The following is a 27,536-nucleotide window of genomic DNA, read 5'->3' as shown; positions in this document are numbered from 1 at the left end:
GGGCCTCCCTTCCCGTGGATCTGGAGCTTATCTGCTCCAAGTCTTGATGCTTCAGTCCTCTCTGAAGCTCTGAGAGGCAGCAGGGCTCTAAGTGTGCTTCTGTTACAAAGGTGCTTTGTCAACATCTCTATGCAGTGTCAGTTCCTGATAAATTCCAGTTTCGTTCCCTTGAGTAATCAAAAAGGAAATTTTCCGTTAGTTTTCTAAGTTTATTTTGAGTTTATTTGTATTTTTAAGAATGTTGTGAGGAAATCTTAATTTTAATTCTCTTTTTCTTGCTTTTCAGGTATGAATTGAGAATTCGCTATTTGCCAAAAGGATTTCTAAACCAGTTCACTGAGGACAAACCAACTCTAAACTTTTTCTATCAGCAGGTATGTTCTGTTCTTCTACTTTGTCTTTTGCTGATTTTGCTGAACTTAGAAAGCTCTGGGTTTGTTGATGTGGGTAGCATATTACTGCAAAAACAGAAAAATGGAAAAAATTTAAGGTTGCCTATTTTAAACAGAAAGGGCACAAAGCCCATGGCATCTTTCTCCTTGAGAAGAGGTGAGGAATATGTTCCAAAAACAAGGTCAGTCTGCAGATAATAATTGTCCTATCTCAGATAAAATTGGCTGTTGTTCCACTGACTTCTTACAGTTAATTCACACTTGATTCAACTGATGAATTTCTTTATTTTTGCAAGTGTAAGTAAGTGACAATTTCACTGCAAACCATCTAATGATTTTTCCACTTGCATTCTGTGGTTATTTTCTTGGATTTAAAATCTCTTCTGGATTACTAAAACTGCATAATAGCCAAAGTTTCTATAAATTAAGCACTAAATTCTAATTTTATTCAGTTAGATTCTAGACCAACAAGCTCACAATAAAACCTGCTGGGGATATTTTTTAGGGGAGTTAGGACTAAAATGGTTACCCTGTGCCCTAACTTCAGCAAGCACAGTTGTGCACACACATCCTAGTCTTAGGTAAATTATTTTAATTTTTTTTACTGTGATGTAGTATTTGTATTGATCTATGATGAAGGTGACTTCTGAAAAGACAGTTCTCCTGCTGTGCTTCCTTGGACTTCACTTTCTAGTTTTAAGTGATTTGTGTGATATGCTGGATTCAGCCTAAAATGTCTGAATTTTGGTGAGTTTTTAATATAGTGCTGCCAGGGGTTCTTGTAGAACAAAATCATGTTCCTTTTTCCTTTAGCACCAAGGAACTTCGTTCATACTGGCTTTAGACACAGGAGATTTGTGTTTCCCATGATGCAAAAGTAGGTGATGAGCTCCAAAATAATTTCCTGAACTCCATCACTTCCCTGTTCAACACCTGGCAAGCCTGCAGTGTCCTTTCTGCCTCAGGGAACGTTTTCTTTAAAGCAAGGGGGTGGAAATGCCAGAGGAATATTTGTTAACTTCTAACTAAATTTGGAGAAATCATTACAAATGGATAAAAATGGCTCAGAATAAGAGGTTTTTGAAGGTCATTGGGACTAATAGGCAAAGCTGACAGCTGCCTGTATCTGACAATGCCCTGAATCCCAGTGCTGTTATAAAATGAAAATCAGAGATTCTTGTCTCCGTGCTCTGCACACCATCCCATTTATTTTCTCTTCCCCTTTCTTTTTCACCTTACAGTGAGGTATTTTTGAATCCAGTTCTTTAAAAGTCACTGCTCTTTGTTTTGGGGTGTTGTAAGGTATTTGGGTCTTTGTTGTCATGGAAATCAGGTGCAGAACTTTCCAGAGCTGTCATTCTCTATCCATGATTCTGCTTTGCTCCATAAATTTCACTTGTCCTCTTGGATAAACTAGGACAATAACTTTTATGTGATAAAGTGTTAAGGCAGCAGCAGTGGTATATGAAAAGAAGGCAAGAGAAGAATTTAAGCAGTAACACTGCATCATAAACCAGACCTACAGCAGAGGGGAGGGGATGAAAAAAAACAGGGAAAGATGATTTTTTTTGCACTCTGTTTCTATCTCAATGTCGTTACTGCAACATTTTAACATCTTCTTTTGCTAACCACTGCTCTCAGTCAGATGCATCGTGTTGTGTGTAGGCAAGAACAACAAAATGTACAGAATTCATACATGCATACATAGATCTTGAGCTTTGTGCACAGAAGTAACTGTCAGAGATACAGAGTGTAGAACCCAGTCACAAAATTTTAAAAATCTGAAACAACGCCTGTGTTGTCAGATTGGCTTTTCTCGATGTAAAACTCAAAGACATTGTCTTGTGTGTTACAAATGAGTGAAAAATATTTTTGTGAGGACCAGATGCCTGTGCTTTTCTTGTCAGGATGAGACTGGAAACATTGCTGTTAACTTGGTAACTTCCAAACACATTGTTTGTCTATTAAAAATGTATAGCAACAAATTAAAAAGTTCATGGAGAAGGAAAAGAAGCATGGTTACCTCTGTCACCCGAGGATTTTGGAATTAATGATTTTGTTGAATCTGAGTTGCAAGCCACAGTATTGTTGAAAAAGAAAGTTTAAATCCTCAAGTACTGGAAAAGTACAGAACATTTTGTAAGGATAACAAAATGTTACCTTAATCAGTGTCAACAGACAGGGTTTATTCATCCAGCTCACCCAAAGCACAATTATCAGGCTGCTGAACCCAAAGCTGGCACACGTTTGTGCCTTCACATGCATGACTGCTCTCATTCACTTCAGTGAGTGCACTGCCCTGTGCAAATCAGTGCATTTCAGGCCTCTCAGATTGGTCTTGATATGTGAAATCACTGTTTTCTCCTTGATTTTTGGTTGTTTTAAGGATGCTATGGCCTTTCTTTGTTTCTGAATACTCTTCATCTTCAGGAGTCTCGAACAAATCAAGAACCTGTGCCCAGAACTGTTTGTGTCTTGACGTGCTGTGATCGTGGCACTCGTTCTGCCATCTGCGGTGGGCGTGAGCTGCTCTTAATTGGAAGTGTAAAGCAGGGCACTTAATGAGACCTTTCATTCTGCAATCTGTACAGCAAAGGATTAAAATTAGTGTGTGGGAGCAGGGGGAAACCACACAACTCGTTAATAACATCAGAATCAGTCCCACTAACGATGCCATGCTTGTGCTCAGGCTGTGCCTCAGCTTTGAGGCCAGAGCTGGGGACAAGCTGATCTTTAGGTCATTCCCCTTCACTGGAGGAGCTGTGTGTTCCAGTCATGTCATTTCACATCCCGTTTGAGAGCTCTGATCAACAAACTAATGCTGGAACTGTGTCTTTTTGTTTTGTTACTGCTCTCTTTGGCAGGTGTCAGAGGTAGTGGGTGACAGGACTTCAGGGGTGTCATCTCTTTTTTCAATCTGTGGAGCGTTTAGGTGGTGATTCTGCACTGACTGCATTACTCCTTGTGCCCAACTGCTTACAGTTTCAGCCACATTAGGCAAATTGGATCCCACCCAGTGCTGTTGGAATTGTGAGGCTGAAGTATTCAAAAATCAGGAAAAGCCAGATTTATGGTTGTCTGCACAGTTGGCAGATGCTCATTGCACAGGTTTTATGTGCCAGCCTTCAATTGTGTCCTGTGGTATTGAATTCCCAAATCTGAACCAAACTGAGCTCTAATCCCACCCACAAAACCTTAAACGTGAAGTACAGTGAATAAAAATACTGTAAGTTAAGTTTTATCAAGAAGTAGCACCCTTTGTGTGTGTGTGTGTTCTATTGACTGTTTTGTAAATCTCTAATGAAGATATCTAGGTTTTTGTATGATTTTTAAAATACTTTTCAGAGAAAACAAACATAAAGGTACAAAAGGAGAATTAAGAACTGCAAGTTTTGAGTAATGACTTCACCATTTGCCTGTCCTTTTTGGGAGTATTTTCAGTTGCTTTAAATAAATATTGGTGAAATTTCTAGTGAGTGTCTTCCTTTCCCTGTGTTCCAGTGACATGGCTGTTGGGAAGTGGAAATAAAGGGGACAGGCTCTTCTATTTTGCCTTAGTAGCTGAGTGAGGAACGAAAACCATATCTCAAATCAAGATAGAATACAGCTTTTAAAAACATTCATGTAATGAGAATCAGACGTAAGCTACTTGAATTGCCTTCCTTTTATTGTGGGACAAGAGCCTGCACACATTTATCCTTGAATAACATGTTAGCCTGCAGTAATTGGAGATGGTTTATCCCTTGATGAAAAGGGAGTAAGCATCTGTATGGGGGGTGGGGGCAGCTCTTGGGCATCAGCTGTTCCATTGTTGCTGTCCTTGTGCTTCAAACAGAAGACTTTTAAAGTAACTTTTTGGGGTTGTTTTTTTTTTTAGATCCCAGCAAACAACAAAAGGTTGTTTTTATCAGTGTTGAATTTTTCTCTGCTGCCTCGTGTAGCCTGCAGTGTGGAGCTACCCTGGAGATGTTCATATATATAATAAAGGAGACCACAGGACTGAACTGTGTTTTGAATTTGCTTTTTAAGATTAACCAAAGTTTGTGTAAGAAGGAGTTGCAAGCAGGGGATGATCTCGAAGTTAGGGCAGGTCAGTGATGCCCTGAAAAAATTGAGCTGAATTGTGTGCCACGGGGGCTCTGTGTCTCCCCAGACAAGTACACTGCAGATTCGTTTTCATAAGAAAACTCTTTTAAAAAAGAAAAGAGAAAAAAATGATACTTTTTCTTATTAAAAAAAAAAAGTAAGGGAAAAACTTTCTCAGAAAAAGAGGAGAAAAAGTTTATTGGGGACAACTGGCACTTCTTTTCTCTGTCTCTAATATCTGTAAAGATTATGTTCACACTCAAAAGGTATTTCATTAAATGAAATATCTCTTTATATTGTGGCAGATAAATACATCATGCAAATTAAATTATTTTTACAACTCTGTCCCTGACATGTAGGAAATTTTAAGTCCAGGCAATTACTGTAATAACTTAATGATTAAAGTTTTATGAGGCTTAGGTGCATGAGATGTAATTTGAAATGCAGGCTGGGAATTAGACTTTTTAACCTAATTAAATAACAACATCTCTTACACCCTAATAAAAATAGGAGACCTAAAGCAAATGACTTTGACAGGAAAAGCTTTGAAGAAAATGAAGGACACTGGGAGAAAAGCTGGCGTTGTTCCTGATGTTGGCAGCCTATTTAAAACAAAACCCCTCAACAAAACAAAAAAATTCCCCCAAAACCCAGTAGATATTTCATGAAGAGTTAAAGGCTGAGACATAAACTGTGCCTGACAGGGAGGTGGCAATATAAGAATTGCAGCTGATGAAAAAGATACTAAAAGCATATCTTTTGACAAAAATATAAATTAATCTGAACCTCTCCTGTCTGCTCTTTACAGCTTGAAAAGACAATTAAAAGTGAGATTTCCTTGACAGGGGTAGGTTTTGAAGTTGCTGAAATTCACAATATCCCACAAAGTACTTTTTTTCCTGTAGAAATTGATTTACAACCTCAGAACTATGCTGACATTCCTGTTTTAGGCTCTGCTGTTTCTATAGTTGTGGAGCTACTTTGGCTACAAATGTTGTATGCCCAATGTCTGTTTTCCCTTAGTGCTGTTTGGTAGGAATGTGAAACTTCCCTGTATTCCTTAACACCTCCTAGATGGTCAGCCAAGCTCAGGCCAAAGGGAAGAAGTTGCTTTGATTTAAAATTTCCACATGTCAGCCAGAGTAGTGAAAATCATCCTTGATGGGACTTTTCTCAAATTGCTCATAATTCAGCCTGATAAATTTAACATGCCTGGGACAGGTTTCCAGGTATTGATGTGTGGAGATGTCTCTTCAGTAGTCTACAGCAAAATGTTACTGTGATTAACATGTTCAGTTGTGTACAACAACAAAAAGAAACCCACAGAAAAGCTGATTTATGTCGATGCTTAGACTCGCTTGATCTGGAAACTCAAAACTGTGTGTTGGAAAGGAGAAGTATAAAATTAGCTGGGAGCAAGGGAGCAAGGCTTGTTTAGTAGGTTGGGTTCTCTATGGCTCCCAGGAGTCCAGTCCTACTTTGTGGAAGGGCTGCGAGGCAGCGGCGTCCCTGTCAGTGACATCTGGAGCTCAGCCCGCTCGGACAGACGGCGTCGTTTTTAGCTGCTCTGCCCCTAACAATGCCTTGTCAGAAGTTGGTTCCCCCCCAGCCCATCTCTAATGCCCTTATTATTAACAGAGGAGCTTCCAAAATTAGTCAGAGATGTCAAAGATCACCCCTAGATAATGTAGAGGCTGTGACCTTGGGACACGAAGAGGAGGAGCAGCTGAGGGCAGATGGCAGATGAATGTTACTCTGATACTGGATCTGGGCTTTTAACTCCCCTAGATGAGGCCAAAGCCCTAATTTTCCCTAATATTGACTTATCTCCTATAACAGATTTAATACTATCAGATGGGTAAACAGGGGTGGGAACACATATGTGTTTCTCTCCTGTGTATATTTTAAAAACTGCCATTATGATCATTAAGGTGGCTCCTAAAAATACTGATGACATTAGAAGCAGGCATTGGGCTTTGGTGCATATGGGGCTTCATTCAGAGGTGATGAAACACAAATCTTTCAGGGTTAATGCTGCATCAGATTTCTGAAGCTGTAGTAGTGAGAATCGGGACCCTGTTCTTCCAAGCTGATTTTGTAGTGATGAAAATTTCCAACCTGCAGTTGGAAAACAAGGATGGAGGAGCAGTTTGGTCCTTACAGATACCAGGATTTATAGTGGGTGACTGTTCCACATGAACCCAATCACATCTGTCCTGTGGTGATTCTGTGTGTGTTTAACATTTCTAGGAGCGATACAGCTGAAACCAGAGAATATCTGAGATAATTCTTCTGGTGGCATACACAGAAGAGTTGTGTCATGGATTGGGATGGAATTGTGTGTCATACCTGCTGCAGGAGCAGAGCAGAGCATCATCCTTCATTTTGCATGGGAAATTGTGGGGAAAACAAATGAGCTGTATGTTTGGAGTTTTGTCTTGGTCACAGAAGTGGTTGCTGAAGATCAGCTTTTCCTATGGATATATTGAGATATTCTGATCTTTCATTACAGAAGCTGGAAGTGGTAAATTGCAGGAATAATTTCTCTGGATTTTGGTGGGATAGGTATCACCAGAAGTGTTGTGTGTTGATGTAAAACAAAGATCCTGGTTGAACTCTGTGGTGGCTGAGGGTGAGCTATAATATAGGAAACCTAACACCAAATTGCTTTCTGTAGTTAGAAAGTTGAATGTTTAAGAGCAGGTGCTAGAACACACCTGAGCTGTTAAAAATAAATCCAGAGAAATTACTGAGAATAAATAAATTATTGTATATACAGGACAGTTAAGAGACAAGTTGTATTTTTTTTAATACAAATTTCACCAACTATGCAGAAGTACATAATTTCCCAATTATAAAAGGGCCAGCTAAAAATAAATGTGTAGAACAAATGGATAAGGAGAAAATGATGTAATATAAATCTTAGTTTTCATGCTTCATTAAATGATTATAACTACTATTTGTGTGCTATATACTGAATGGAGTACAAAAGACATTTTCTTTGTTTGGTGGCTTATCTAAATATCTCATATGTTGGGATGATTCTTTTGGGGTATGGCCTTAACTCTTCAGTGTGAACTTACTCACTGAAGGGTTGCTTAAATGCAGTGTTCAAAGCTGTGCAAATTTGGAAAAAAAATAGAAATAAAAAAGGACTGAGTTGTGTAAGTAGGTCATAGAGATTGAAAGAAAAGCAAGAGAAATAGATTGCTTATTTTTAAACTGGCCTCCTGAAAAATTAGAGTTTATCCTGTGGGAAATTTCTTGGTAACATTAAGCTGGGAAAGCCAGTAGTGGCTAATTATTGGTATTTGCCCTTTTTGAGACACCATTTGATAGTACTGTTGCTAAAGAATTTCCACAGTATTTATGCTTGAAAACTCAATATTAAGTTTGATGATTTTATGTAATAATTTATGAGGCTATAAACAAGTTTAAACCTAAAATATCTTTTTAAGACGCAGTATCTAATAACTTTTTTTTAAAAATCCCCAAATTGGAAAGCATTTGCCAAGTTGAGAATTATTTTACTGTTGTTCTTAATAAAGAAATCTAAATCCAGCATGGTGTTTTTATGAACTGCTTGTCAGCCTGGGTGAACCTTCTTCTGAAATACTGCAGCTGCATAAAAAACTCGTGTGCAGGAAAATGAAGCAGATGGCTTTTGAAAGTAGCAGCTGGTATATAAAATACAAGGCCAGTGATAGATTTCTCCTTAAATCATAGCATAGGGCTGTTCTCTAATTTCTCCATCTTCACAAACATGGGCTTTCCTCTGTTTTCAATTTTTATTTTAAATTGTTCCATCTGGAATTTGCTGTCCATTTCTGTAGCTGAGAAACTGTCCATTATTTTCTAGTAAATTTTAAGACATTAGAAGTGACACCATCAGTAATTTCCCCATTCAAGTAAAAGAACAAATATTTTATAAGTCTTGACATCAGAAATTAAACTGGACTTGTGTTTATGTGCCCATCTTCCATGTGGGAAAAGCCTTTTAGTTCACATTGTGTTCACCTCCTTTCTGTTGTTGTGATTTAAGAGTATCTTTGAACTTTTAGTGCCCAAAATACTGGAGAAAGAAGAGAGATTTCTGTTCTGGCTAAAAGAAGAGGAAGAATGATAAAAAATTTAAAATATTGTTAAGAATAAAAAGTATTTTAAATAAAGTGAATTGTTGCTGAATATCAGGACAGTAATAAATGAGGAAATGTGCTGTAGGATTATGTTAGATTTAAAACTCCTTTTTTGCTTTGGATATTACTGCTCTTTCTAAGTATTTATTCACTAATGGGGGGGGTTATGTGTATTCTGTGTGTGGGGCCAATGACAATTTTGTTTCATTTTTTATTTTATCAGAACATGTGAGAGACTTCTTTTTCCTACCTCCGAGAGGTGCCTTTATGCTTGGCATTCCTATTTTCCCCACACTGCAGCCCTTTTTTGTATCACTGTTTATAGCCAAGAAGTCAGCTCTAAATGTGAAGTTTAGGTCACACTTTAATTCTGATTTGCCACCCCGTGAATGAGCAAATTTCAGTAGAATTGCTTCCTCTGGCACTGGCACTGCAGTAGTGCTCGCCTGGAAGCCTGAAGCAGTTTTTATTTCCATTATTCCATGTTTAATGGAACTTAAGTAGACTAATCCTTTCTCCCCAAAGCGTGCACCTGCTTGACTGTAAATCTGACTTAAACTTGTTAGAACATACTAAAAAAAATCCAAGGGAAAAGGTTCTTGAAATCAGCACAGCAGTTTGCAGCAATAAATTACTTTTGTCTCTTATTCATTTAAACTGTTCTCCAATATAATTTTCTCAGGGAGTTGAGATAAGCACATTATGTGGGAATACAAAAGGAGTAAGTCAGTGGAAGCAAATATGTTACAAGGAACATACACCAAAGTGACTCACTTAAGGTATAATTTTTTGGGGTTGATTGTATAGGATTTTAGCAGTGTTGACACTTGAATTCTTAATCTTGGTGTCAGTCCAAGTGTTGGCCTTGTTGATCTTTATGCATTTTTATTGCTGTAACATTGTGACCATAAAGTACTGGAGATAGATACAGACTTCATGTAATTTTGTCATTGCCAGAGCATCTGGTTTCTAGTGTGGGGTATAAATGATGTAATGGCACACAGGTTTAGCAGGAGCACCTTAAACATTTTATTTGGCTCGAGAAAGAGATTAAGAGTTGCTCTTTCGGGTTCTTGTTTGGCCACTTGAGTTTTTGGGGTGGCTTTTTCAAAACCAGATTTGTATGACAAGTTTATATTAATTAGTTTTGTCTTACAAACTAGGTAAAATTCAGGTGTATTAAACAGCATCCTATGGGTTTTTTTTTCTGGTTTAGCCTTTGGAGAGATCCCATTCTGAACAATTAAGTTGTGGAGGAGATTATGGCAGTGGTGCTTGATCTGCTTGAAAAGGATGTGTGTGTTTAGATATCTATGTATATATAGGTAGTTGTATTCTTCAGTTTCTCCAGGTATTGCACACTGTTACCTGAATTTCTAAGCCATAGGAAGTGCAGCCAAAGGTCTGCACACACTGCCAGGGATTGTGACAAGCTCACAGGTAAAAGGATCTCCAGCCCCACAGAGATTCATCCTCTCTCTTAACATACTTCTGAATTCATAGTCAGCAGAAAAAACCTGATAGGTATTGTTAGATTTCTGAGTTCAGTTTTTGTGCCTTTGTATGTATATAGGCTTTGTGCTCTTGAAGATGGGGCCTTTGTTTGTCTAACCCAGAAAATACTCTCATTTCTCTCGTTTAATTATATTAACAATAATAATAAAAGTTATAATTGAGCAAACACAAAAGACTTCTTGGAAAAGTATTCAATTGCCTTGTGACAGTGCATTTAATTACCATTAAATTATCTCTTATGTCTCTTCCACTTAATATTTGCTCAGGCTTTTTCCTTAGGAGGTTGTGTTGAACCTCCTGCGAAATTCTTATCTAATCTCTGCACAGGCATTAGTTCATGCATTGATCTGATGCCATCTCAAAGAGAATAGTCAGGCAAAATTAAAGGTGATAAGAGAAGTTCTCATTGGTATTCTGGGAGTAGAAATTGAATCTGCCCTTTTTTTCCGTGCTGAAATTGAAAGAAGAATGTGTGCAGGCAGGTTTATGAAAAAGGGAAAAACCGAGCACCTTTGGCTATCCATAGTAGGACAGTGTCAAATCCAGACCACTGGATTCTCACCACAGGTTTCCTGAAGCTTATAATCTCCTTTTTATGACTCACAAAATTTAAGCATTAAAATAAGTAGGTGTATATCATGTAAAATAATTATTTTTCACCTTCCATTTTGTTGAAATGGGGATGGTCTTTTACGTTTTCTTAGTCTATATCTGATGTTTGTAGTTGCAGACTCAAACTGGGAACATGACTGGAATTTGTGAAAGCTCACAAGCTGCAGGGCAGGAGGAGATAAACACCAAACTTAAAATATTTGGGTAATGTTGCTTATTTATTTATGGAGTAGGAGGCTAGCAGCGTTTTAAAATCATGTTTGCATGAAACTGAAGATGCTCTTAAGCTGTTTAGTTTAACAAATTGGGCACTGAAGCACTGGGATCCACAAGGCAAAGAGTTGTGAAGATAAATTTGATCATAATACACGGGGCCTTAAATTAGCAGCGTTCCTGTAAGTGAAAGTTTTGTGTGTCAGGACTGAAAAACTACTTTGCTACAGCCAGTTCTTCTTGGTGTCTGAATTCCTCAAGTAATAGATGGATAACAGCTTTGCAATCTCCTGGTGATGCAAAATTGTTGAAATGGTTTAAAAAATTGAATCTGCAGTTTAAAAAAGAAAAAGTTTAATTTACTATAAGTGATCAGTAAATGGGTATTTGATTTGGTGGATGTAAAGCCGGTTAGCCAAGGGATTTTGTGAGCAGATTTACTTGTTAGGTGAGGTAGTTTAGGCTGTACGTGAAGGTGAATTTTCAGAAAAAGGAAATGGGAATTTGGATATCCATATATGATCTGACCTCATCTTCAACACTTTTTTTCATTTTGAGTTGTCCCCACATAGACCTGAGGGAGAGGAGGGCTGTGCTGTTGTTCATCACCCCCGTGTATTTGCTGAGGTCATTTATGGCAGTTCATGGAGCCTGAAACTCCATTCCTGATTTACCTGCCCTGAGCTCCTGTCTGGCAGTTTTAGTGCAGGACCAGTTCAAAGTCCTTTCTCATGAACAGAGATCCTGGTGCAATTTATTACATTTTGCTGTTTATAGGGTCATAGAACCGTTTGGGTTATAAAAGACTTGGAATATCAACCACTAGCCCAGCACTGCCATATCCAGCTGAACCCAAGGGCTGCATCCATACTTTGAATGGTTCCAGAGATGGTGATCCAGCTACTTTCCTGCAGTCTGTTTCCAATCCCTGACCACCCTTTCAGTGGAGAAATCATCCTAATATCCAATCTAAATACAATTATTTAAAATTGTGAGCATAATGAAGAGAATTGTTAATTCATATTGTGTATACTATTACTATGGGAATACAGAATTATTATTTCCATATGTGTGTACAAATAGCACACTGCATGATGCTGAAGGGCAATTATTCTCCTGTCTCATTAGTATTTGTAGGAATTGAATTGAGAAGAGTTAAAAGCTCATTATTTTGTCATATTGAGTGCCTGTATGAATTCAAATGCAAGAAGCTTTTCTCTCGTGTTTCAGCTATTGTAATAATTCATTTTCTCACTCTTGCACAGTTTATCATATTTCTTCTTTCATGTCTTTCAATAACAAATTACAGCTTTTCATGCAATTCAGATCCAGGAAGCTTTAAGGGATTTCTTTGTAGTTTGGAGCAGGAGCCAGCTACCACACTGGTGCTGAGGGAATGCTGTGCTGGACACTCACTTGTTCCAAGGCTGAGTGGAAAACACCTCAAGCTGTTGGATCCACTGCTGTACTTCTTACCTCCTAAAATATGCATTTCCTAGCAGTAGTAGTTCGAAATAGTTGTTCTTAAAACTTGTCATCACTCAACAAACCCACTTGGTGAAGTGTGTTGCTTTCATAGTGCATCATCTCCTGTTTGATCTGCAAGTCAGTCACGTGGAATTTTGTGGTATTTTGGGACTTGCTGCAACTTCAGGATCTCAACAGCAACTTGATCTTTTCATAAGAGGATGGCAGGAGCTGTTCAGGAAAAGCTGTCGAGATTTGTTACTGGTGCAAGATTTGCAGTGAAGTTCTGGAGTGCTGGTTCTGTTCTCCCTTTACTGCCTGAGTTTTTTGTTGCTGTTAGGTACTGTATAAATTGCTTACTCCAGTGTGGTGAAAGTATTACCTAGAAAACAGGATTCTTCCCACATCCATGTAGGTAATAAAACAAGTCCAGGACCTGTGATGAAGTTTTGAAGCGTTTCCTACTGTGGATAGTCACCACCCAGTTTCACTCTTGGTTCTTTCTGCTATGCTTGCTGTAATGCTTGTTCAGCATTATTTTATGCCAGTGTGCAGTACAATTTGAACATTCTTCTCTCTTTACTTCTATTTTTATTTTCACTGTAATTCCCAGGCATTTGTCAGTTTTATTTGCATGATGAGATCTGCCTGGACAATTAAATCCTGTTGACCAGGATGGTTCAAGAAAACAGCCTGCCTTCCTCTAGCTGGAATGCATGTGTAACCATTTGCTCAGTCCTCTGTGAATTTTGATTATATTTAATAAAACATAGCCAATATTGACATAGGTAAGGAATTTGTCAGTCAACTTTGTTGTGGTCGAAATGTGTTTCTTACCAAAGTGCAGCTCATTTGTGGAGAATATGAACACAGATTTTTTTCTTTCTCTTCTTGACTGTGAATGTCATTCCAGAAAATTAAGATGTATTAATTTGAAAGTTATTTGGGGAGTATTTTAGTGTGTGTTGGCACTGAACTGATCTTTCTGTGATGCCTACCTGCTTCTTTTGCTGTAGGTGAAAAATGACTATATGTTAGAAATAGCAGATCAAGTGGACCAGGAAATTGCTTTGAAACTAGGTTGCCTTGAAATCCGGTAAGCTGATAATTTAATTTATTATTCAACATCTTTCTGACAGAATATATACATTAATTTTGAAACTGCTTAAAGTTCATCTGTTTCTGACCAGTAGAGTTGAATAAAACATCATAAGACTTTTTTTTTGCTATGAAACAGTTTGAAGAAAAACTGAATAGACTGTATTGTAACTAATTTCTAGTGATTTTTAAATTACCATTATTTTAAAATTTTAATTAATTACATCTTGATACTGCCTTTTGGGTGAATTCTTCGTCTGAATAATTCAAAGGCCTGTAGAGTATATTGAAGTATGCTTTAAAAAAAAATGCATCTGTGGTGTTATTTAGTAAATAGTCTTGTGATTCTGCATATATAAATCCTACAGCTAAAGAATGTAATTATAGATAAATGCTGCTACCTTTCCTCTCTGTATTTACTCAATTTTTAATGTGCTGTTTTGAAATGATTAAATCTTAAGGATCCTTTTGGGTGTTTTTGGTGTTCTTGTCAACTGTATAGACAGCTGGAAAATAAAGATAAATATATCAGATTAAGAGATCCTTGAGAGAGTTCCCAGCTTTGAAATGCATGTGTTGGGTTTTGCTAATTTATGGAGAATTTCCATCCTGAAACATTTGCTTTAGTTATGCTGATATCTCACACAGGGAGATTAGGGAAGAAGTAAAATTGATAAGAAATGAATGACAAATGTAAACTTGTTAGGAGAGAATAAAAATGTCCTTTGAACAGTACTTTCCAAATTAAAACAAAATTTAGGCTTGTTAAATTACCAGGTATCACAGGAGAACCTGATGCATTTGTTACAAGTTTTGCTGGTAGCCCCAGAGAAAACAAAAATTCTCTGTGCAACTGCAAACTCCTTATGCACTTACAAAATTCTTGTGCATTATTTCAAAACGTGATAAATAAAATAATCTGTGATTATGTTGTCAGCCAGGTCCTGCCTTCCCAGGTTCTCAAGCTGTGGCTCTTCAGAGCATTTTGATGAAATACTTCTCATAGATGAACTACTGAAACTCTTAGAATGAGCATTACCATTTTCTCCATGAAAATGATGATCTCACCCTCTGCTAACAAAGCTTTCCTGTTTGTTCATTTACTTGTTAATGTGAACATGTCTGGATTGATGCAGTTTTCATCATTCCCTGCTTGCTCTGGTTCTCCCTGTTCCATGCACAGGGGGCTCTCCTGAGGAAGTGCAGTGTGAGGTAGAAAGGAGCTGCTGGAGGCCAGTTTAGGTCACTTCTTTTGGTAGCAGCAGTGGTTTAAAGTGGTTCTGAAAATGCAGTTAACTTGTAAAATAAAAATCTTATCTGTTGAGTTTGAATAATAATGTACTTAATACTTACCTTTGAATTCATTCTGCCAGTTTTTTCTGATGCTGAGTGGAAGTTTTGATTATGTTGATGTTGTAGTTTTAGGCTGAATTATCCAATAATTGTTGCTTTCAAATATTTTTCCTGACTTCAGGAGGTCCTACGGAGAGATGAGAGGCAATGCATTAGAAAAGAAGTCCAACTATGAAGTGTTAGAGTAAGTATTGTGTTCTAGCTTGAGGTTTGAACTGTCCCTTCTCTGCATCAGGAACAATAAATTCAGTTCAATGACAGAATGATTTTGTTTTAATTTTTCTGTTCCATCAAGGCTGTTAAGATGATTTAATGTAAGAAAATGATGATGAAACCCATTGAGATGTAGAAGTAGGAAAAGTGCCTTTAACTCTGGTCCAGAGAAACAAGTTAGGAGTAGTTTAAGCTTGATCAGGAGGTTTACTGTGGTTTTCAGCAATTTTGCTAATGTTTATGGGATTTGCCAACACTGGTGTGAGGTGTTTTTCTGTGCCCAGTTGCATTCTTCAGCTGTGACTCATTTGTGGTAAAGTTTGAATTACTTGAAAATGTTTGTGGTATTGTTTTAGTTTTGTTTGCTCAGTGTGGGCATTTTCTGAGTTGTGACCTTGCAGTTAACAAAATCTGTGTATCACAGATTTTAAGAAGACCAAGGAGCATCCTTGTACTGAAATACTTTATTTGCTTATTCCTGTTGTACAGGAGGTGGCTTCAGTTCAGACAAGCCAGAGTCCTTCAGTATTTTACTGAAAACCTGAAAACTGATTTTATTTGTATTTATATAGTGGATAAAGTTTCAGCCATACATACACCAGTGATACACTCACCTCTACTAATTACCCTTCTGGAAAGGTCTCGCACAGTTTAACACAAAATTGGGATAAAAAGTTGTTGCAGCAGTGAAGTCTCAGTTTTTAATCTTATTTTTAATGACAAATGGGTGCTAACTTCTAGAGATGTGAAGTTAGGGCATTTGGAGGAGGAAGGTAAGATTTTATACAAAAATGAATATGTTTACAAGAATTTTGAGGGATCTGTGATATTACTAGGTAAAGATAACTTTGATGAATAGCCTGCTTATTTGGTATTTCTGTAGTGCTCCTATATTTATCCAGATTTTTTTAAACTTTGGTCTTGTTTGAATTAGGGATTTTTTAATGTATTTTTTTAAGGACCTCAGGTTTTTGTCTGCATTAGTAGGAATATTCTGGTTGAGAAAATACATCAGAAAAGGAGAAAGGGCTAATAAAAAAAAGGGGGATATAAAAACATCTGGAAGTATTTGAGTTATGATTGGTGTAGTTTACATACATACGTTCCAGTAAGAACTTGAATAAAGTATTTTTAAGTCAGTTTTTTGGCAAGGCAGAAGCTACAAGCATTAGTAATTAGGTTAATGGTTTTGGAAACAATGAGAGTAAGGAAAGCAAGATCATAACAGGTCACACAAAGTATAAATTAATAATTGTAACAGGTGAGAGTTCCAGGAGGACTCAGTGTGGTGCTGCTTCCACTTTAGCAGTGATTTCTTTCCTTCAGTCTGTGTTTTCCAAACAGTGACTGCTTTGGTAGGAAATAATAAATTCCTGCTGTGAAAGGCAAAGTGAAGTAAAACCCTGATATGCAAATGTAGCAGCTTAATGCCATGTAGAATTGGACATAAAGAATTGTGCATTTCAAAAGTTTTTTTCTTTTTTGAGAACCAAGATGTGATTTGTGTGGGATTTAGCTGGGAGAGATAAAGGATAAAACTACCTTAAACTGTCTATACTGTAGATAATTACAAGCTGGAAAGGTCTGAAAAAAATGCCAGTGATCCCCAAAATGCACTAATTTGATCTTACCACCTTAATAGCTCATAAATGTTTAACTGCACAAGTAATATTTATTGCTCAAGTGAGGCTTTTTGGTATTTTTTGTGGGGGGATTGCTGGTTTTAGTACATCATGAGGCACTTAACCAGCTGAGAGCAATTTTTAAGTGGCCTTTTTTTGCTCTGGGTGTGATTGCTCCTTGCCTGTATTTGTCAGATGTCTATTTGATGTATATTTGTCTTTGATCAGATTGTCATATGAGAACAGATCTGGATGGGAAATGGTAGATGGGATCAAATTGTTAAGTAGCCTTTAATAGTTGGGTCTTCATGGAGTGAAAGAAGAATTTTTTCATTATAAATGTGAAGCCTATTAGCAAGAACAGGGATAATTACAAGTACAGAAATGGGAGCTGTAGGAAGGAACAGGTGCAGCCACAATTTGGTAAAAGGCATGTTAAAGTCTATTATGTTAATCTAACATTACTTTTTTTGTTGTAACTTGAATTGAGGTGAAAAATACATGATATAGGCTGCTTAAAGCTGCTTATCATTGTAAGACAAGCACTATCATTTATCTATACTTGGTGTTTTATTAATCCAATTGCAGTTTGTACATTAAAAGAATTGAATTTAGATTTAAGCCCACAAGTAGGCTGGAGTAGATGAGGTTAAGTCCAAAGCTGTACTGGAGCTGTATGAACCAGGATCTCAGTGCTGGCTATCTCTTGTTGGCAATCAGAAGCCAAGTCTGAGTCTTTCATCCCCAGCCCTGAGCTGATGTCTCCCTGTTGGCCATTCCACTCCCACACAGCACAGCTGGGAAGGAGTTTGTAGGGTTGTGTGTGTAAAACTGTTTGTATGTTCCAATTTCCAGTGCTTATTCTCTTATTTGTAGATATCCATGAGTTGTTGCTGGCAAGGACATTAAATCTGGGTGGTTCTTTTGTTAAATTCTCCTCCTCCATCTCAGCTAAACACATGAAATGCTTTATTAACAAGTTTTGTTAAGACTTGTGGTCTGTTGTACTCTGCATAAGAATTTTTTCTCAGTTTGTTGCATGCAGATCTGTACTAAAGGCTCTCTACAGCTTGTCCTAGTAATGAATCAGATGAGGCTGTGGCAGCTGTGTGCTCTAGGACTGTTAAAGATGAGGGATACCAAGGTGATGGAAGGTGCTTCATTTGAGAAGCACCAACTCTCTTTCAAATGTTTAATGTTAAACTAATACATCCCTGTCACAATATCTTTGCATATTATTTAGATGGTAATAGTGTGTTAGATTCATTTAACTGTGTGGGATGATAAACCGAGTATCATTTGCATTTGAGAAGAAATGCATGGAAGGAATTAACATTTATGAAGTTTTATAATCCTGCAGCTTACTGTCATTGCTCAGATGCCAGTGCTGCACATGAACATTCTGCTCCTCCTGGTTGAGGATGTTTTTAGTATGAAATTGTATACTACTCATCTTCAGAGAGCTTTAAAAATACCCTGGTTTATTCTTCTGAGTGAGCTTTCTATGTTGACTTTACTGTTGGCTTTGTTCTTGTGCTCTTAGGTAGCAGTAAATAAATCCTGAATATTTCCACTTGCTAACAGCTTTTCCTTGCTTTGCCGAGTCTAAGAATTCCAGATGTATTTCTGTGTATGTTTGAAGCTTGCAGTCATGGAAAGCTCGCTTTCATACTTGTTCCAGAAACAGATAAGAACATTTGAAAGAGATGGTAATGGTCCTAAATTTAAAGGAAAAAGTCAGTAACACCTTTGAGCTGTAAATCCTTTTCCTATTTATACTTTTCTCTTAGTTTTTCCTTTCTCATGTGCGAGTTCTTTGCACTTGGTTGTACAGTGGTGTTTTCTGCACTATCATTGACAACTTCTCAAACACCTTTTTTTGTAGCTGATGTTCAGCTGTAGTGACACAAACACACATCAGACATAAGCTGCATGCAGCACATCAGAGCACAGAAATATTTACTGGTTCTGGTTTTCGAACCAGGGCTACAACCCTATTTATAAGTGTAAACATGAGCTTGATAAATTCAGTTTGCCAAATCTGAGCTCACAGTCACCTGGTTTATAGTTGCAAAAAGTGAGATTGCTTGCAAAAGAAAAGTTGGTAAGTTTAATTTGCTCAATATGAGAAAAAAATAATAGTAGAAATGTAAACAACTCCTTAATTATAGTGCTTCAAATGGTAAAACAGTAGTGGAATTGCACTCAGCATGCTTAGTGAGGTGATACCATGTGTATTCTTTTATGGATTCCTGGATTCCTTAGGCCAAGTTGGGGCTCTGAGCAGCCTGGTCTAGTGGAATGTTTTCCTGCCCATGGCAACTGAATGGTCATTAAGGTCTCTTCAAACCCAAACCATTCTATAATTCTTTATTATATCTTTTGCTCCATTCTCATAGAGGTTTATCAGGGTTTTCCCCTTTCATGTTGTTCCCTTCTCAACTGACTGCATGCTCTGAGAATATTTTTTCTACATTCTTGGAATTATTAAAACATGTACAAATAATAGTTTTTATTCTCAAAACTCTTCTGTGCCCAAGACACCATTTCAAATAATGGACTTTCCACACAGGTACCTGGTTAAATGCAATGTCCTTTGGGGTTTAAACTAGAAGATGCTGCCATGACACATTTGATGTGGAGTGGCTCTAGTTAAAATTTTAATGGTAGTCTGTTTGTTACTCTGAGATTTTCTCCGAGACCTTGTTAGAGAAGTGCTTTTGTAATTGTATATGCTAGTTAAAAAACAAAACAAAAAATAGACCCAAAGCACCACCCTGAAAAGAAAAACATGATAGTGCCCAATGTTTTTGGTATTAATGCTGTGTATATTTTTTCTTTCAGGAAAGATGTTGGTTTGAGACGGTTTTTCCCGAAGAGTTTACTTGATTCAGTGAAGGTAATTACAGTCCAGTCAATCCTATACTGCTGTAGAGAAAAAAGTGTCAGAAATCTGAAAATTGCATTATAGTTTTCACTGTACAGTCCTAAAGGAATTGCTGTGCAGTTTTGCTTTGTGAAAAAACATCCAAGCTGTCTTATCAGATTGGTGGGATCTAAATCCCAGTCCTGCAGCTGGCAGGACAAGGATAAAGTGATTCTGAGCTGCTGTGAGAGGGCCACAGCTCTGCCTCTCAAACCTTGGGGGTAAAAGTGCAAAATAAGTCCTTGGAGCCTCTTGTATCAAATAACTTTTTTTTTCTTTTTTTTTCCCTTTCCTAAAAGAAAAATGAGGCTTCTGGAGAAAGAGGAAGGGAACATGTAAGAAAAAAGAATATTTTACGGGGAACTTGATAAACTTGATGCCTTCCTTGCTCAAGACTGTATCCAATTTATTCAAGGAAGATTTCCAGTAATTTCTGCTTATGTTAATCCTAGCTAAGACTATAAACGTTACTTGAATCTCACTCCCATTGAAGTCCATATGTTCTCAGAGTAAAAAATGCAAATTTTTCTCAACATGTGTTGAAAAGGGGGATTAAGAATGGTCACCAAGTACTTTACATTTATAGCCCCCTCAATATGAGTTTCCTGGTAAAATGTCTCTTACAATTCATACATGAAAGTATAAATCATAAATTTCTTTTTTGGAACTCGTTTTGGTAAGCCGTGGAGCTTTATAGAAAGAATAGAATTCAGCTTGAATTTGGAAAGAATCTGCATTGTGATTTAAATGGGTAAACACAAAAGGTCTGTCATGACAAGGTTTTGTTTCAAAAGACTTTTGAAAATCAGAAGCTAATGAAGTCAAGTGGATTTAAGTAATCCCCTCTGCATTTTAATTTGAGCAATTATCTGAAACTGTATTTTCTGCTAACGGGAAGAATTGTGGTAAAAGGCTCCAGACATAAAAGTATGAATAACTGTCTCAAAAATAATATTATGGAGCCAGAAAACTGACTGACCAAGAAAACTGCACTTTGGAAATCCTGAAGTGGGGAGAATAGTAGAAAGAAGTAGCAAGAGTTGCCAGAAGGTGAAGCTGAGTGGAACCTTGTAAAGACATGAAAGAAAACTTTGGACATATGAAGAAGAAAAACAAGAAGTGCGTCTGCTTTTTAATGAAAATGAAATCCCTATTCAGAATAGTACAGAATAATCCTTAAATTGCTCTTCCACTTTGTAAAAACCAGGGAATTCGAACTGGCAGGCAAAGGAGGGTTCCCAATAGCTGTGAAATATAAAATTAATTATTTCTCTCAATTCTCTCTGCTTTGAACAAACACAGAGGGGGAACTGTGGTTCTTAGAAATGCTTTTAAGTGCAGGTTGCCAGTGCATTTTGCTTGAAGTTGCTCTTTGCAGATATTTCTGATAGGTGCTTCTCTTGTGGAAGAAGTGTGGTTTTGGGGGCTGTTCAGCCTGGAGAAGAGAAGGCTGGGAAGAGCTGGGAGCTCCTTCCAGTGCCTAAAGGGGCTGAAAGAGAGCTGGGAAGGCTTTGGACAATGGAGTGAGAACACAGAGAATGGCTTCACACTGACAGAGGGTGGGGCTGGATGGGATATTGGGAAGAAATTATTCTGTGGGGGTGCTGAGGCCTTGGCACAGGTTGCCCAGAGAAGCTGTGGATGCCCCATCCCTGGAAGTGTCCAAGGCCAGGTTGGATGGGGCTTGGAGCAGCCTGGGATAGGGGAAGGTGTCCCTGCCCATGGCTGGAGGCTGGAACAAGATGGGTTTTAAAGTTCCTTCCAACCCAAACCATTCTGTGACTCTAATGGACTTCCTGCCTTTACACCTTGCTCATGATCTTAAAATTTAAAGTAACCAGTTCTTCTTGGTGGACTGAAAAGAACCAGATAACATATGCCAGTGTTCCTGGCAGCAAATGTGATGCTGGAATTGGTCAGGAAAACCAACCATGGGCAGAATAAAATATCTTTCATCAACTGAGTGGTGAAATACTTGGGACACCTTGAGCTGGCAAATGTTTTTTTATTTTGTTGTGTCTTGCTCATGATATTTGCCAGTGATAAGCTAAGGCTGAGGTTTGCACTTGCCTTGAAGTTGGTTTTCTCTGTAAAAATAAAGATAACAGGGAGTTCCAGTGTAGAGTGTCTGAGTCTTAACAAAGCCTGAGACAGCTCTGGATGCACATAGGAAATTTCACAAAGGCTCTCTTACCCTGTCCAGCTCTGCAGCCTCCTTAATGATCCACCTGATAGTTGGTTCTGGTAAATTGACAAAATAATTTGAAATTACACCAATGTCATGGATTTCTTTGTTAATTTGGCAATACAGTGTGTGCTGAGAGGGCTTTTTTCCCAGCCTGTATATGCATCATTGCAAAACTGATCATTTTGTGAATGTGCAACACTCTTTGATTACAGCTACTGGAGTAACTCCTCCTAAACTCTTCACATAAACATTTCTGGCTATTTTGACTTCTGAACATTCTGTGAAGGCTTTCTAAAAATGAGTGTCTAATCTGGCTGGAAGTGCTAACAGCAAAAGGAAGTTGATATTTGTGTAGTGCCTGGGGCTGTTAACAGGCAGTGTGGGAGAATAAAGAGTTTTACTGCTGTTCAAATGGGACATTCAGATATGTTTGCATGGAAGGAACAGTGGTAATTCCTGTCTTAACCTTGACATATTGCAGAGATAAGCATGCTTTTGCTTTCTGTCGTTATTGTTCGTTGGAAGATGTATTAGAAATGGGTTTTTGAAGGCCATTCAGTCACTTCAGACAGATGTTTTTATTCACAGTTCTTGATGGCTTGTTCAGATTGGGGACATCTTAGAGATACTGCTTCTCAGGCCCTGTTTTTATTTTCATACGAGTGGCTGCCTTTCATGGATTATACATTATGTACAGGCAGATAATTCATTTTTTTATATTAGTTTAGCTATCCTTTGTGCTGCTCTAAGTGGTTATTTATACCCTGAAAACAGTTAATAAAGTGCTAGACAACATAGTTAATATAGTTTGATTTAAATGTTTGGTTTATATTTTACATTCAGTCTACTATTTAAATATCTTTTTATATTGAATTTTTTTTGCTTATTATCAGACTGAAAGAATCCACTTTATTATGGATAGTCTAAGTTACTGTGTGCAGAGGTTTAAGATACAGCTACAGCTGCCTTGTTACTGCCAGGAAAGAGAGAGAATGGTAATTTAGGTTTTAAAGCTTGCATGAAGGTATAATTTTTTTTTAATTGGGACACAGTTCAGAAGTTGAAAGAAATGAGGAACTTAGAACAAATATTCCTGGAAGAGTTAACGTGTAGTCTTTTATTAGAACTTTTTCAAAATGTTATTAGTTAGATATCCTCTCTAATATAGCAGGAGTAATGTTGATCCTAAGCAGAAGTTAAAAGGCAGAACTGCTGCTTACATTTTGAAGCTTTTTTTGTTCCTTGAGAATTGTCTGCATTTCATTGATAAAAACACTGCTAGTGCTACTAAGTGACCAAAACTCTTAAAATGTCCCTCAGCTATTAGATTTAAAATAAACGTTCTCCAAATGTTTTAATACACAGGCCAAAACACTACGGAAATTAATCCAGCAAACATTTCGACAATTTGCCAACCTCAATAGAGAAGAAAGTATTTTGAAGTTCTTTGAGATCCTCTCTCCAGTGTACAGATTTGACAAGGAATGCTTCAAGTGTGCTCTTGGTGTAAGTAGAGGAATGTGACAGTCACCAGAAAACATTCTGCAGTTTTAAGTCCAGTTGCTTTTGCTTGGTTCTGCAATAACTTTTTGTTTATGTCCTGTTTTCATGTAGAGTCTAATGGATTTCATTAGCAACAAGTTGTATTTATTGATTTTATTTAGAATTTTCTCCATTGACTGTTTAAAAAAAAAAATCATCATTCATTAGTTGGGTAAGAATTGTATGTAAAATAAAATACTTTCATAGATGCTTTGTTTGTGAAAGTCAAGCACTTTTTCAGCTGTTTCCACAAGGAAATTAAACTTCTCAACTTCTGTTAGTAAATTTTCATCTAATACCTGTTAATCTCTACCTATTTCAAGCAAATTTTAAGGAAGGACCCCAAGTCTGGAAGGTTTGTGAAAATTGAGACTCCAGCAGAAATTAGAGCTTTAATAGCAGTGTTCATGAGGAGAGGAAATACAGGAAATCCATAGTTCTCATGTAGACCTAAGATAAAACACATGGAAATGCAGTTTGAGTAGCAGAGATCCCCAGGAAACCAGTCATGAGGGGTTTTGCCACTTACAGAATTACTTGATTTTTTATATAATTTTGTTTGAAGAGTTGAAAAGCTTCTAGATATTAATTACTAAAACCTGTAATTAGAACATTGGATGATAGTGTTCCATAGCAAGGCCTTTCTTACTACTGAAATTCTGCCCTTTCTCCTTTGACCCCCAAGTCAAGCTGGATTATTTCAGTGGAGCTGGCAATTGGCCCAGAAGAAGGAATCAGTTACCTGACAGACAAGGGTGCAAATGTAAGTCTGCTGCTGTTTTGTGGGTTTTTTCCTCAGTCACTGTGTTAGCAACCCTGACCTGTTATGAGCTGGATGTCACAGGGAGGGGAGTGACCAGTCTGATCTCTGGGTTAAACACACAGAGCTGAGAGCTCTCAGCATGTACAGCTCTTAGTCAGATATTAATTTGTGATTTGGGATCAGAGGAAAGGCACTGGTGTTAGGTACAGAACAGTGCCAGCTTTAGCACTGAATTTGTTGGCTTTTCTACCCAGTGAAGTGCTCACTTGCAGAATTTGAAGCATTGATGGAGACTTTTTACCAATGAAACGTGAATTATTCTGAGTTGTTCTCTTTCTTAGGAATGTGTGAATGCAGAGCTTGTTTAACCAGTTGGTGAGCACATTTGTGCAGGCACTGCTTATTTACTTTCTTCATGCCCTTCACAGCCTTTTCCTTACTTGATTTCAGTTGTATTTCAGTATTTCCTGTGCATCCCCATGGTGCAAGGGAACTCTGTCCAGACAGATCCTTCAAGTAAAATGTTTGGGAACTTTACAGTCACAACTTAAGTTGAGCCTATGTCAAGCTTTCTGTTGAAATTAATTCAGAAGCAGTAAGAAGATGGGGAAATCAGGAATACACAGCTAAGAACATAGCTCTTGTATCAGTCTGGAAGGATGCTGAGAGTGTGTCAGTGTGGGTTCCCTGTGGTTTTTACCTGTTGAGTTTTCTCTGTTGACATCCAAGAGGTTGTTCCCACTTCAGTGTGTGCCTGGCACTGCTCAACAGTGACCTCTGTGGGCACAGTGGAGCTGGGTTCCTTTTCCAGACACTGGATATTTGTGTGTGATGAGTGATTGGTGATGAAACTCCAGAAAAAAACAGAGAACAGATTTCTGCATGTGTAGTTGGGGATCAAAATCTCCCTGTGCTTTTGCACCACCAGTGATAAAGGCAGGTTGTATTGCTGTGATTTTGATTTTTTTTCCTTTTTTATTTGTGTTGTCTTTTTGCAGCCCACCCATCTAGCAGACTTCAATCAAGTGCAAACCATTCAGTATTCAAACAGTGAAGACAAGGACAGGAAAGGGATGCTGCAGCTCAAGATAGCAGGTGCACCTGAGGTATGTTATTGATACTGTATGTGGTGAGAAACTTGCTAATTTGTTTTTCCTTGCAAGGGGTGGGGTGTAGCATACTCTTAATGTGGATATTCTCTGTGCTGGACTTTTGTTCTGGGTTTGGTTTTAAAATAGATTTGAAGTTCATTAGATGTTTTACATTTTGCATCTGGTGCTTGTAGACTTTGATATTCATAGAAGAAGCTTCATATGAAAGCAGTAGCTCTTAAATGCAATTTATTAGGAGCCTGTGCATATATACTACCTCCTGGAGAGAAAACAGAGAAATTCCACTTTTTTGTAAAGGGGAAATTTGAAAGAAGGAAAATTTGTTCCCTTGTATTACATGGAAGCAGTGCTGGAAGTGAAATCAGATCTCTTCCTTGGTCCAGTGCACCCGAAATCAGTGGTAGAGCAGGATTGAGGGAGGGTGGCAGATCTGTGCAGAGGATGATGAATGTTGGTGGTATTGGAATTAATAGCTTGTCTGTATGTCTGTCATCTCTTTTTCCACTATATATATTCTACTTTTTAAAAATCTTTTTTTGAAATTGGGAAGGGCTGTTTTTAGGCAAAGAATAAATTGCTGCAGAGGGTGGGAAAAAAGATAGCACCTGTGAGAGCCTTAAGGAATAAGCAACTTCTTCAGAACTGTCTTAATTATAACCCTGAAAGTCATAGCAGTTGCATTCAACAGTGCTTTACACTTCATAAGCCCAAATTAACACTACATTAGGTGGAGGCTTTTACCACCTGTGCTTTCTGAGCCTCCTGTTTGAAATTTGCTGCACAGAAGTTAAAGCCAGAATCTCTCTGGTGGTTCCCTGCTCACCCACATTCTTCTGTTTACGCTTTGCAGGCGTGTGTAAAGTTCTGATGCAATGACACAGCTGTTCCTCTCAGTGTTTACAACTACAATAATTCCTCTTTGTTGGTGCCTTGTTTTTTTCCCTTCTGTAGCCTCTGACAGTGACAGCACCATCCTTAACCATTGCAGAGAACATGGCTGACCTGATCGATGGCTACTGCCGGCTGGTGAACGGCGCCACGCAGTCCTTCATCATCAGGCCTCAGAAAGGTAAGGACACCTCCATCCTCAGAGCTGCCCAGAGGTTATTTTGCATTTGAGTACAAGACACAAGGTAGCAGAAAAACCCTCACTTGCAGGCTCTGTTCCTTGAGGGAGCAGTCACGAGAAACAGTGATAGTAAATTATCACTGCATCAAAAATTGCTTAGTGGCTGATAATGAAGACTGATGTCAGTAATCACTGCTTTACACTAATTCCAAACCTAACCAGCAGAAGTGAATTGTAATTATTAAAGGCACTCCTAACAAGGGTGTGTTACCTTCTAACATGATTCCCAATATACATGTGGAAATTCAGTGACATTAGTTAGGATGCATTTGGATAAGGTTCTGGCTGGTGATAATTTTTTAGTTTCTGCCTTTCTCCTAGATACTCAAATATCTCCATTTAAAAATAAAAACCTTGAGAGGTCTCATGAGTTTCTCTCGTGAAGTAAAACTAAAGCAGGGATACATTTTATAGTGCTTATCAGTTGTTTTTCTAGCATCTCACAAGCTGCAAGCTGTGAAATGTGGTTGCAGGTACACCTCATTTTAGAGAGAATTTAATTAAATTTCATTAGAATTTTTTCCAGTTTCAGGCAGCCTTAATTATTGAAAAATATGCAAGCAAAGCTGCTTAAGAATGAAATTTTCTTCTTTCATGTTGTTCTCATCTTTACCCATGGAAATTAATTCAACTTTCCTACTTTCCAAAACAATAAACTATTTCCTTCATCCGTGTTTGTAATACAGGAAAGTACACAAACTATCCCAGCATCTCTCCAATGTGAAATTGAGTCTTCTTTAACCATATTCTTGCTTTTTTCTGCCCCAGGTTTTCCCTGGGGTGATGTTCTTAACATAATTCAGGTCTTTTCCAGGTCCATCTATAACATCCTACCTGTGCATAGCTCAGAAAATCCCCAAACTTAAACTTGGTCATTCAGTAATAAAGAAATGTGATCTTAGGGTGTTAGATGTTTTGACAGCACGTGGTAATTGTTCAAATTATTCTTAGATTTGCATGTTTTTTGTTTTTTCTTACCCTTAGTGTGTGTGAGTGACCTTGAGCTCCAAAACAAGCAGCTTTGTTAGAACCTGTGTGAGTTGTGCAGCCTTATCTCCTCATAAACAAAAATCTTCCCTCAACACAAACTCAGCTCTCCAAGCCAACCTGGTGCACAGCTTGGTGATAATGAACCATTGGCCCCAAAATCAGACACTAAAAGGATAAGC

General features: G+C 37.8%; 1 protein-coding gene across 9 annotated transcripts in view; it reads left to right on the top strand.

Annotated features, from left to right (window-relative positions):
* Positions 1-27,536, top strand: part of PTK2 (protein tyrosine kinase 2) — a 190,225-nt gene that overhangs the window by 99,939 nt on the left and 62,750 nt on the right. For all 9 annotated transcript variants that reach the window (XM_088179820.1, XM_088179829.1, XM_088179818.1 and 6 more), the window contains 8 exons: positions 287-374; positions 13,438-13,517; positions 14,994-15,056; positions 19,552-19,606; positions 23,187-23,327; positions 24,049-24,126; positions 25,125-25,232; positions 26,190-26,307. In XM_088179820.1, the coding sequence (XP_088035946.1) occupies positions 287-374; positions 13,438-13,517; positions 14,994-15,056; positions 19,552-19,606; positions 23,187-23,327; positions 24,049-24,126; positions 25,125-25,232; positions 26,190-26,307 (731 nt within the window). The remainder of the gene's footprint in view (positions 1-286; positions 375-13,437; positions 13,518-14,993; positions 15,057-19,551; positions 19,607-23,186; positions 23,328-24,048; positions 24,127-25,124; positions 25,233-26,189; positions 26,308-27,536) is intronic.

This window comes from Sturnus vulgaris, chromosome 1 (assembly GCF_052056855.1).
Source record: "Sturnus vulgaris isolate bStuVul1 chromosome 1, bStuVul1.hap1, whole genome shotgun sequence".
Classification (NCBI taxonomy): domain Eukaryota; kingdom Metazoa; phylum Chordata; class Aves; order Passeriformes; family Sturnidae; genus Sturnus; species Sturnus vulgaris.
This window is presented reverse-complemented; position numbering and strand designations above follow the sequence as displayed.